At 36.6% G+C, this 12318-nt stretch overlaps 1 protein-coding gene across 9 annotated transcripts in view; it reads right to left on the bottom strand.

The window, feature by feature from the left end:
- The window catches only part of RAPGEF6 (Rap guanine nucleotide exchange factor 6), a 236387-nt gene that overhangs the window by 72557 nt on the left and 151512 nt on the right, over positions 1–12318 (bottom strand). For all 9 annotated transcript variants that reach the window (XM_036748835.1, XM_036748842.1, XM_036748840.1 and 6 more), the window contains exons 14-16: positions 11840–12040; positions 10616–10724; positions 4372–4615 (exon numbers count right to left, since the gene is read on the bottom strand). In XM_036748835.1, coding sequence (XP_036604730.1) covers positions 4372–4615; positions 10616–10724; positions 11840–12040 — 554 coding nt within the window. The remainder of the gene's footprint in view (positions 1–4371; positions 4616–10615; positions 10725–11839; positions 12041–12318) is intronic.

Below are 12318 nucleotides of genomic sequence, written 5' to 3'. Positions count from 1 at the left end.
TTGGGTAAGACAGATTTCTATGCTCAACTGAGTATGAAGATATATTCTTCCCTCTTTGAACCAGGTCAGATGAGAGAGGTTCAAGCATGGCTTACCCATCTTCATTTCATATCTTGTTTATGGAAGATAATTTTCCCCATTCTTCTCTCTTCCCCCTTCTCCAAATACATCCCTTTTTCTCACCCCTCCATTCTTTTTTTGAGATCATCCCAATGACTCACACATGTCTTTTACATAAACTCCTTCTAACTGCCCCAATAATGATAAAATATGGAGTCACTAGATTTCCCTTGCCCAATTCTAATTTTTAAGGAATTATTTTCTTAGTGATGTTTTTTTTTTTTAAAGAAAAAAACCACCACTTTTTCCATTTGGCCCAATTCTCCTTTTCAAGGAGTTATTTTCTTTGGTATTTTTTGTGCCTCTTTTACTAATCTGTAAATTCTCATTTCATAATTTTCTTGCATTGCTCTCATTTCTTTCCCCAATTTTTCCTCTACTATACTCTTATTTGATTTTTAAAAAAAATTTTTTTGCTCTTTGTAAAAAAAATTTCTCTCTAATCTTCTGGAAACTCTTGGCTTGGGTCTAATCTTCTTGTAGATGTTTTCATATCACTGTCATCTTCTGACTCTGTGTCTTGAGCTTCCCTGTCACCAGAGTAGTTTTTTATGGTCTTTTGTTCTTTGTTCATTTTCCAAGCCTCTTTTCTGACTCTGAACTTTATGGTAGGACTAGACTCTGCTCACCTCTGAGAATGTATGTGATGGTGATGGGGGGGAGGGGTGAAATGGCTGTCCCAAGCTTCAAGCTTTTTTTGCCCTGTTGTTTCTGTAGCTAGTTCTGGAGGTATGTAAGTTTTTGGTGCTTCCAAGGTGGTGTAATCCAGAGACAGGGTCACTGCTCTCCTAGTGTGCATTCTGGTCCTTAGCTAGGCAGTACTCCTGCTCCTGAGTCCACAGGCAATAGTGCTCCCTTAACTGGTACCAGGAACTAAGGCCCTTGTACTTTCTCTGTCCTAAGGCCTCAATCAGGGCCTCTGGTCCCTTGTAACTGCAAGTATTCCCTTTTGTCCAGGAATTGTCACCCAGAACTGGGTAATGCGCAACGCAGTTGCCAAGCAGCTCCGGGTCCTAAGCCCAAGGCCCATATAGGGATTGCTTATAATCTCTTTCTCACAACTTGTCTAATCCCCTTACCATCTCTGGACAGCAAGAGCTCACAGAACTGCTACTGCTGCTGCTGCCACCAGAGACTCCTAGACCCACAGCTGGTGTTGCTGCCAAGTGTTAGTCTAGGTCAGAGTGTCACAGACATCTCCTTTCATCCTCTTAAGTTGCCTTCGGTTTGGAAAAATGCCTCACTCAGACCTTTTGCTGACTGTGAAGCTCCAGAATTTAATCTGACATGTTATTTTAAAGTTGTTTGGAGGAGGATATTGGGAGAGTTCAGCTGGAATGTTCTCTCTACCCCATCAACATGCCTCTACTCATCATTCATAACTTTTCAAGAGATAACTTCAATGAAATGGTGAGGGCAGAACCAAAGACACAAGTGAGTGGAATATGAAGAGATGCAGACAGCGAATGTGAACTCTTCTTTGAGAGAAGTTTGTCAACAAAAGGAAAATAAGCCTAGCAAAACTAGAGAATGTAAGGATTTGGGATTAAAGAGACATGAGCATGTTCATAGACAAGTCAGTGTTATTAAGAGATTAAAGACACAAGAAAAAATAAAGGTTAATTGATATATTAACATCTGGAAAGGTTAAGAAGGGATGGGATAAGGAACACACATATTATGGTTGAAAAGAAGGAGGGAAATATTTTCCTCTGAAACATAAAGAGAAGGGGAGTAAATTCAGAGGAAAAAATGAGAAGAAAGAAATTAGATAGTAATCAGTTCCACTTTATCTCCAAATCTTTAAGCCTTGAAATCTGCTTTATATAAACAAGTAATGTTTATATTACAATTTCAGCACAACCTAAAGATTTCTATGCCTAGTAAAGTACAGTAGAACAAAATTTTTTTAAAATGGTTTTATTTCAACTAATAATAGAGAAGATTACTGAAATCATCTCCATTCTAAGGGATCAAAAGATCAAGCCTGGTAAATCAGCACTACAACTGGGGAAGGAGGGAGGAGGGGAGGGGGGAGAGAAGTAAAGGGGAAGAACAAACAGGGAAAGGCTGGCCACTCAACATTTGACAGAAAATAATTTCTCTTGGTGATTCTCAGGAATTTCAAGGTCATAATCTAATACTACTCAATACAACAAATATTTTACTAAGTATATACATGTTCATGATGATAAAGTATTTCGCGATGAGTGTCTTATTTAGGGTACAAGTGAAAGAGATTCTTTATCGCTGATGATGTCCTACAGATGCCTTTTTCCATGGATGCTACAGTGCTGATAACATCAAGCCCTAGAACACCGTAGGGCCACCTCAATGATATACACAATGACTAAAAAGAAATCAGTATATTAATTCATTCAGTTAAAACTAAAGAGAAATGTCTGTTGTCCAAACTGTGATACATGGTTTTACGACCAAGCCATGGGCTTAGTACACCAAGGCTAGGTACCATAGCTGGGCATCAACCTGAATAGTATCATAACGATCAGAAAGCATTAGTATAGCTATTACTACAATGGTAGGCACTGTGCCAAAGTAGTGGGCAAAAACAGTTTGTGCCCTCAGAGAGCTTTGAGGTAGACAACATGCACATAGACAGTAACATACAAGATATACACTGCACAGATAGAAAATAAATTTAGGAGGGAAGACTCTAGCAACTAGGGGAACTGAGAAAGACCTCTTGCAAAAAGTGACATTTGATGTGGGTGCTGAAAAAGACAAATTCTAAGAGATAGAAGTGAAGAGAGAGAGCATTTCAGGGATGAACTAGAGTAAAAAACAGTGATGGGAGTTTGAGTGTTGTACGTGTATGTGGTAGGCAATAAAGTTTAAGGGAGGAAGTTAAAAATGGATAGATTGTAAAGAGCTTTACATGCCAAAGAAAGGTATTTATATCTGATACTGCAAGTACAGTGAAGAGCTTCTAGAGCTTTGTTAAGGATGGACTGAAATGGATAGACTTGAGAGAGGGAGACCAACTAGAAGGCTATTGTAAATAGTCTAGATAAGACATGATGATGATTTAAACTGGGGTGGTGGTAACTTGAGTGACAAAAGCTTACTTGAGTAAAGAAGGTAAAATATACAAGAGATGTGAAAGTAGAAAGGTTATGGTCATTGATCAGATATGTATGGGAAGTAAGAATTAGGTGCTGAGTATGACATTAAGGGTGAAAATTGGGTAACTGAAAGGATGGTGGTGCCTTCAAAAGTAAAATGGAAATGGGGAGGAGGGATGAATTTAAGGAGAGAGATAGTAAGTTCTATCTTGAACATGTTGAGTTTGAAATGCTTAAGGGACTTCTTGAAAGGCACACAAGAGTGAATTGTGTTTGCAATTCACAAACTGTGTGGTGCTTCCAATGACTCCAAGCTGCTTTCTAGCATCAAAAACCACAATGATTTCAACAAAAATGTTCACCTAGTGATAATATTGATTTTGGAACCTCATATATTCCAAATGCCAAAGAATCAAAGTTGTGGGAGAGATGCATGATGGGCTGAAGTAGGCTGTATTTTGTTTCTACTACAACCTACAGTCAAGAAGCAGCATAAAGGATAACAATGAGGAAATACACAAGTGGAAAAAGAGGCGGGCTGGTCATATAGTAAAGAACAAGAGATGAAAAGCACTAGTGTTTTGCACTCGTAGACTGTTTAAAAAATAATAATATCCTAGATAAAAGTGGCCAGCACATTGGATAGAAACTATTAGAAGTCTGTTGAAGGTCTAAGGAACAAGATGTACAAGAATGACATAAGATGAAGTGTGATTTACAGTAATAGAAGGAATACCTACGAAGATCCAAGAGCTATTAAAGAAATGTTAGATGGCCATGTGACATCTTCAGAAAATGGACAATATAAAATTTATAAGGCTATACTGTTGCACAATTTTTCTAGTATCTTATTTATTTCAATGTATATTTAAAATTCTGTAAACATATTCAAGAATTCTGGTGCTTTCAGAAATGAAAAATCAGTTCTGTAGAACATTGATAAAACTGAAATGTCAAAAATAGAAAAAGAGATGCAAAAATAAAAATGTGCAGGTGATAACATTCAAAGACTACAAATAAGCACATGCCAAAGGATAAAAAATGCAGAAAATATTCTCAAAGAAGTTCTAAGAAACAAAAAAACAAAGATTTTTTTTTCAATCAAAGTATCATCACCATGAAAATTCCTAATGCAACTTAAATTTTTAATTTGAATATCATCATTTACCTGAATAACTTTGGAGGCAAGATGCTGAATCGTGTTTTATCCAAAATTTTCCTTATTTTGTTTCTTCCACCTGAAACGGTGTTTGCTTTAATTTTTTTATTTCCTTTCTCCTGTGGAAACATCTGTTCCATATCTCCAGGCATATCGGGGATAGAATAGCGATTACTTTTCTTCTCAGCAATTTTGGGAATATGAGGAACACCATTTTTGTCTTGCTTTGTCCTACTAATTAGCTCTTTAAACACTGTGGAAATAAATAAAAATTACAATTATTTTTCTTACTAGAAAACTCTTTCCATGACAGACAAAACCTAAGGCCACTATCTGTAAAAACAAATGTCAATTTAGCTTTTATGAAACTTCCTATTTTTCTTTACTCATCATCACCATCACCATAATCATCACTGACATTAACATCACTTTCATAAACGACATCTACATATCACATTAAAGTTTGCAAAGCACTTTTCCTTTTATTATTATCTTATTTGACCTTCACAGGAATACTGAAATGTAGATGTTACTTCCATTTTATATTTGAGTAAAGTGAAGCCAGTAAGTGATTGGTCAAAGGTCACATAGCCAGTAAGTTACTGAGAATTAGAACTGAAGTCTTCCTGAATCCAAAATAGCCAAAATCCTGCTACTGGACTTTCTACAGTAGGGATCTGTGCTAGTAGTAATCATCAATCACACAGTGAAAGTTGAAAGGAGATGGTTCTTTTATCTTTCATTAAAAGAGCTCTAGTCAATATAAAAAGTCACACACAATAAAAAATGCAGCTGTTATATTTTGCCCAACTATGTATGGTGAAGAATTTTAAACCAGATATGGAATAGAGGAGATGATAAATCACCAAGACTCAATAAATATTTATGAAGTGCCTACTACGTATCAGGTACTGTGCTAGGTGCTGGGGATAGAAATAAAATTAATAAAAAAATACCAATTCACAAGGAAGTTACAATCTCAATGACATAAAATTTAAAATCCTTTGCACAAACAACTTCAAGGCATCCATAATAAGAACACAGACTGAGAACAATATTTCTACCTTGTATCTCTAATAACAAGGCTAACATTCAAAAATGTATGAGAAAAATTATTTCCAAATGACCAGGCAGTCAAAGTATATGAGAAAACACTTTTTAAAAATTCAACCTATCAAAAACTATATGACTATGTGTTCAAAATTACTAAGAAAAATGCAAAATAAAATAATCATTAAACCGAGGCTATGAAATATGGGAAAAGTCACTGCTTAGCAAGGTGTGGAAAGTCAGCACTATCTCATCCCTAGAGAAATGTAATGAGACACAACATCGTGGGAAAAAAATTAGCAACTGTGCCAGAAAAATTACTAAACTGTTTATGCCCTTCAAAACAATAATCCCACTACCGGATTTATAGCCTAAGGAGATCTAAGGTAGAGGGAAAATTCCTATATGCATCAAATATTCACAGGGTAACAGTCAAAATGCTGGAAATTACATACCTAACAATCAGAAAACGAATTAATAAATTTTGAGATATTAATGCAATGTAATATGATGTACCAGAAGGAACAACAAAGACACTCCAAGATCCAAAGCACCACTATACCTGCATGCTTCAATTTGCCTCAAGACATGTCAGTCTCAACACCAGGAATATATTACCTCCTACTTCATTTCTGCCTCCTGAGACAGAGCTGATGAAGAATTTGAGAATTATGCTCCCTAATATGTGCTGGGGACCATGGAACTTTCCATCTAACTTAAAGGTAAAACCTCCTAAATGTCACACCCTTCAATAGAATGTGAACTCCTCGAGAGCAAGGAAGTTTCCACTTTTATATTTGTGCCTCCAGTGCTTTGCATAGTGCTCTGTATATAATACAGTAAGTACTTCATAAAACGCTCATCCATCCATCCATTCATCCATTCATTCCCCATGTGGCAAAAGGTTCATTGCTCTACATACAAGAATTTAAGCCTATGTATTTTCTTTGGGATAATATTCTGAATTGTCCATTATTCACCAACAAGTAAACGGAGTATCAAGAAAATTATTTTGGCAGCTCTGGTAAGGAAGAGGGATTAATTAGGAACTGATTACAGCATTCCTAATGATAAGGGCCTACTTTTTAACTCCCCTGATTGCTGTTTAAAGCTCTTCACAAGCTGGCCCAATTCTACCTTTGCAGACTTATTAGAATTTCTCCTCTTCGTGTATTCTACTGTTTAGTCACATCTCTGTGTCTTTGTACTGGTAGTTACCTATAGCTGGAATGCACTCTTTCCTCACCTCTGCATTTTAGAATCTCTATTATCTTTCAAGATTTGGCTCATGCACCATCTTTTAAACAAAGTCTCCATATCCTCCCAGTAGTTCTCATCCCCAGTATTATTTCTCTTTTACACAGACACACACACACAGATACACACACACACGCACACACACACAGTCTCCTCCAATGTAAGCTCCCTGAACACCAGGACTGTTTCACTTTTCCATCTGTCTCTCCAAGGTCTAGAACAGTGCTTGACATATACTGGGTGATTAATAAATGCTTTCTGATTGCTACTATGGTGATGGCAATGCAAGTGGAACAAAAGGGATCAATATAAAAGATACAGAAATAGAACTGAAAGGACTTGGTGATTGTCTGAGGAATGGTGGAATAGGAAGAAAAGAAAGATTCAAAAGATAAAAGATGAGGTTTTAAACATGACTGACCAGAGGGTGGAGTGGCAGCGAAGTATCAAACCACCTAGAGAGAGACAGAGACAGAAACAGAGACACAGACACAGGGAGAAGTTGAACAAAGAGATGGGTTTCAGTCAAGAACTAGGTAAAAAAAAAATTTGTCTTTATAGTACTTGCACCTAAAACATGCATATATTAAGCACTTAATAAATGTTTCAGTCTAGTTCTACAGATGTTGAACTCCAGGACCTGACAGAACAACCAGGTATAAAGAGAGCTACCTAGCATGTAATCAGAGATGGTAGGCTGGAGGCTAAAGAAGTATTAGGGCTGACTACATAAATCTGGAAGTCACCTGAAAATAAGTGATAACTATACTCTTGGGAGGTAATGAGGTTGCCAAGGATAAGAAAGTAGAGAAGGCCTATTACCAGATCTTGAGATACTCATCTTTAGGAAAAGGAGGAAAGAAATGAACAAGTGAAGATGACCAAGGTACGGTAAAGGGGTGTGGAAAACTGCATACGCTGTCAGATCTAGCTGATATATTGGTCAGTTTTTTTTAACTGCTTCCTTTTTTCCTTCTCTTTTGTATTCTGTTACAAGAAATGGCTTAATAGGGGAAAGATATATTCAGAAAAGAAGGGGACAAAAACAATTTTAATATATTTTTTAAAAATTAAAAATTTTTAAATAATTAAAAATCAGATGGGTCAACTATCTGAGCTTGTGTTTGGTAATCAAAACATTAAATGGGGGGAGAAGGTGGTAGGGAGAGAAGCCCCCATGCCAACATGTCACATTCCTGCTATACAGAAATATAATTTTTAAAAAATATGCTTTGGATTAGAAAAGCTCTATGTTATATGCCACAAAGAACTTACTGGCTTTCTTCAAATTCATACATAAGCCAACTGGACAGACTGTATGGCTATGCTACATCCATTTAAAGCTAATCACCTCTATACTATTTCTTCAGTCTTTATATAGAGAGCTAAAATTCCATCTCCTATGGACATCTTTCCTGATACCTCCTTTATGAACTATTTCACATTTATCCTGCATATGCTTTGATTACCTAATTGCTCGTGTGCTACTTTCCCTCCTTCAGACAGAGACAATTGTAGCTTTCCGTATATCCTCAGTGTTCAGCATGGTACCTAGCACATGGTAGGCATTTAATAAATATTGATTGAATGACTACTAGAGTTGAGTAGGAAAGTGACATGGCCGGATCTGTTTTTTAATGAAAATCATTTTGGCAGCTTTGGATGAACTGGAGTAGAGAGATAGTATAGGCAGAAGCCCAATCAGGAAGACATTATGATACAGTGGGTGAGAGGCAATGAGGGCCCAAATGAAGGCCATAGCTGTTTGAATAGAGAGAAGTTGGATGGTAGAGACACAGGGGTAGCAAGATCTATAAAATGGCTAGATATGGTGAGAGTGAGTGCTGGGGATAATGCAGAGGTTATGAAACTGGGAGAACAGAAGAATGCCAGTATCTAATTTCGGTAGAAGAGAGAGCCCCACGGGAAAGAAAATGAATCCTATTTTGTACATGATGAGTTTGAGATTTCTCTAAGATATTCACTTTGAAATGTCCAACAGGCAATTCATGATGTGAGACTGGTGCACAGGAGAAAGACTAGGGTTGGATATATAGATGTGAGTCATCTACTTAGAGATGGTAATTAAACCCATAAATACTGATGAGATCACTAAGAGAGTGTGTGGAGAGAGAAAAGAGCTTGAAGGCCCAAGCCAGAGTTTTAACATACACCCACAGTTATGGGGAGTGAGCCAAAGAGAATGAAAGGAAGTGGTCAGACAGGTGGGAGAATCAGGGGAAAAGACTGTCACAAAAGCCTAGGGATGAGTGGTCACTAATGTCACATGAAACAGATAATCCAGGAAGAAAGGAGACTGAGAAAAGATCATCATATTTGGCAATTAAAGCATTATGAATATCTGGAGAGAGGTATTTTAGTTGAGTGATGAAATCAGAAGCCAGATTCCTAAGTAAGGACTGAGAAGTGAGTTATATGGAACCTTAACTCTGTGTGAAAATGGCTCTGGGCTAGTCATTTATCCTGTCTTCCCATCTACATGATGAGAATGTTTCACTGGAAAAACTCTAGTATTCTAGAATTTAAGATATACATGCTATAGTTTTGCATATCAAGATACATCACCTGAATATACTATTCTCTAACCTTTTGATGTTTTACATTTCTGCCCCAAATCCTAACCATATGATCATGTTTTTTGTTTAAATGCAAGTACTTAAGTGTGAGATGAAATAAAACACATTAAAAGTGCATTAAAGTATATTTTTTGTTCACCTTCAAATCAATGGCATGTCCTAAGATGAAAAAAAAAAATCTACGTAAACATTTTGTATTACATAATGACTATGTACGTGTGTGTGTGTGTGTGTGTGTGTGTGTGTATAAAAACATGCTTGATTACATTCTGGTGCAAATATAAAGAACGGTATAGTACACAAAGTCACAGGTTTGAGACGATTTAGCTTACAGAGCCTGCTTTATGCTAGCCTTAGGCTAGTCACTTTACCTCTATTTTTTTTCCCACATCAGGAATAAAATATCCCTTAATACATCCTCTAAAAGTGAAACCACTGCTGTAAAGTTCATTTTTCTTCTCTTCTTTTTAATGTAGTACATTTGGAAATAGTAAGATTTTGTAAGGGAAGAAAGGGAAAATAGAAATTTTACAAAAAGAATGCAATGAGGACCAAGGACAGATTCCTGGGGAGGCTCAGGAGAGACACACCTCTACAATGACATATCAATAATCATTAATAATCACTTTTTGGGTTACGTCATTCAATTAGTTTCTACAGCCTCCCATTTTCTAGCCCTCAGGTCTCTATCTTTTCCATACAGATACATGAAAAACTCAAATGTTCTGCTGAAATCTCAGGAAAATACAGCAATATTCCTCTGATCTAACAGTCCGTTAACTCTGTCAAGAAAGAAAAAGAAGTAGGCTCTTGGTGACTATCACTTTCCTGTCCAGATGCCGAAAAAAAAAATCATCCCTTTAATAATACAATCTAGGAATTTTGTGCAGACTCTAATCTCTTCCCTTTCCTGAAAATCAAGATATTTGGCACAAGTCCTGTTATATGCCTCTTATTCTTCACAACTGTTCCAGGATCACTCAGGGATTAATCACAGAGTGGTTCAGCAATTACAAATGCAAACTCTTTCAGAATCTGTGGAAGTAGAGTATCTAAGACCTAGTGACTTGAATTCATGAAAAGCATATCTTAGGTGCTTTCTTGGTACTTCCTTTCTTATCCTGGGCTTTTAATTCTCTATTAATACTATTTTTGCTCTGTCTTTTTGTAGTCTAAGGATTATTCTTCTTTTTTCTCTTCCATTTGATATTACTGTCCCATTTAGACCAAACAGAGAGGTTCTGTTCCTTCTTTAATTCTCATTATTTTCAAAAGTAGCTTAAAAAAAACACCCTCTTCTTTCCATTGAGAAATGTTTTCAGAGTAGCTCCTTATGCGACAAAACTCACCAAAGATGTTGGTCTTTATAGTCAGAGAGAGATGAGTATTATTCTTTAATATTTCAAGAGCCTTCCCCAATGTAATGTTCTCAAAATTTTGTCCATTAACTTCCATTACCTTAAAGGAAAAACAATGTATTAGTAAGCAAATGAAAACTACATTAATAAATGCTAAAAATCCTAGGGTTTTTTTTTGCTGTTAAGCACAATACATTTTGTCAAGGCTATTAAAGTTAATACATGAGAGCAAGATGGAACAGTGCAGAGGGTGCTGAACATGGGCAGGGAGACTTAAATTCAAATACAGCCTCAGAAAAGTACTAGTTGTGTCAGTTATCTGCCTCAGTTTCCTCATCTGTAAAATGTAGATAATAACAGCACCTACATCTCAAGGGTGTTGGGAGGATAAAATGAGATAATAATTGTAAAGCACTTTAAAAATCCTTAAGACTTTTAAAGAAGCAATTAAACATACCACAATATTTGAAAGAGCTATGATGGATTTAAGAGTAATATTCACCTGACCTGGAATCCTGCCTCAGATCCTTCACAGCTGATGAACTTGGGGGATACTTAACCTCTTGCAGCCTCCATTTACTCATAAGTAAAAGCGTCATTATGGGGGTCCAATGAAATAGTGTGCATAAACAGCTTTGAAAACCTCGGAGTGATTTTATAGATGTTTGCCATCACTGCTATTATTACTAAACAGAAATATTTAATTTAGTTGGCTTACTCCAAAGGAGCCCCTGTGGAAATGTTTTCATCAGCCCTGGTCCTATGGCGAGGTATCAGTGCATGGGTCCTACAGGACTCCCCTCTTCACTCACTATGGATAACTGGCTGCTACCACAAGAGAACCGCTGAGTCTGGATTACCACTCTACTGAAGCAGCTGGCTGAACGTTATTTTTTTAAAATATAAAATTGTCATACTTTTGAAATGACACTAAAATTTAGCAGACTGAACCTTTTTAAGGACAAGAGGAATAGATGGAGAGAGGAAGGGAGAGAGGATAGTGAGTGAAGAAATGGCAAGATAAAGGATGAAAAAAGGCAAGATGTCAGGGGCCATCCGAGGCAAAAGTGCTCTCCATGTTGTTCTTTGCTACCATATACAAAATTTCTTTTGTGGTAAGAGAAAACATCACAAAACATTTTATATTTGTTATGCTTAAGAAGAAAATGTTACAAACATTATTTTTACTAGAAATATTATTTATACTTTTTTTACCTGGTCACCACGTTTAAGTCCAGCTTCAGCAGCTTTGCTGCCTGGTTCTACTCCTTCCACAAAAATACCAAACCCTTCACTTCCTCCAGTGAGACTGAAAAAAAGTGGTGATTCCCGGGAAGTCTTCTGCAAAATAATTTGCCTCCATTTAGCCTTTGCAGCACAGGCAATATTTAATAAACGGAGATGTCCCTTCATTTTCTGTAAATGAAAATAGAAAACTGCCTATATTATTGCCCTTAAAAAAATGAAAAGACTACACTGTTAAAGTATTTATAGTCACAATTATTTATTAATAGCCTCACCAGATTACTGTTTCAGAAGTGGCCCTCCTACTTGCCAAGGAAAACTTCTCCACCATGTAGCCTTGTTCTATCCCTATTCCTTATTTAGAAGACTGCACACTTTATTATTCCTACTCTTTCATCTTCAATCTTTTTCTACCCACTGGCTGCTTCCTTGCTGCCTCAGATATATCT

This window comes from Trichosurus vulpecula, chromosome 3 (genome assembly GCF_011100635.1).
Source record: "Trichosurus vulpecula isolate mTriVul1 chromosome 3, mTriVul1.pri, whole genome shotgun sequence".
Lineage (NCBI taxonomy): Eukaryota > Metazoa > Chordata > Mammalia > Diprotodontia > Phalangeridae > Trichosurus > Trichosurus vulpecula.
This window is presented reverse-complemented; position numbering and strand designations above follow the sequence as displayed.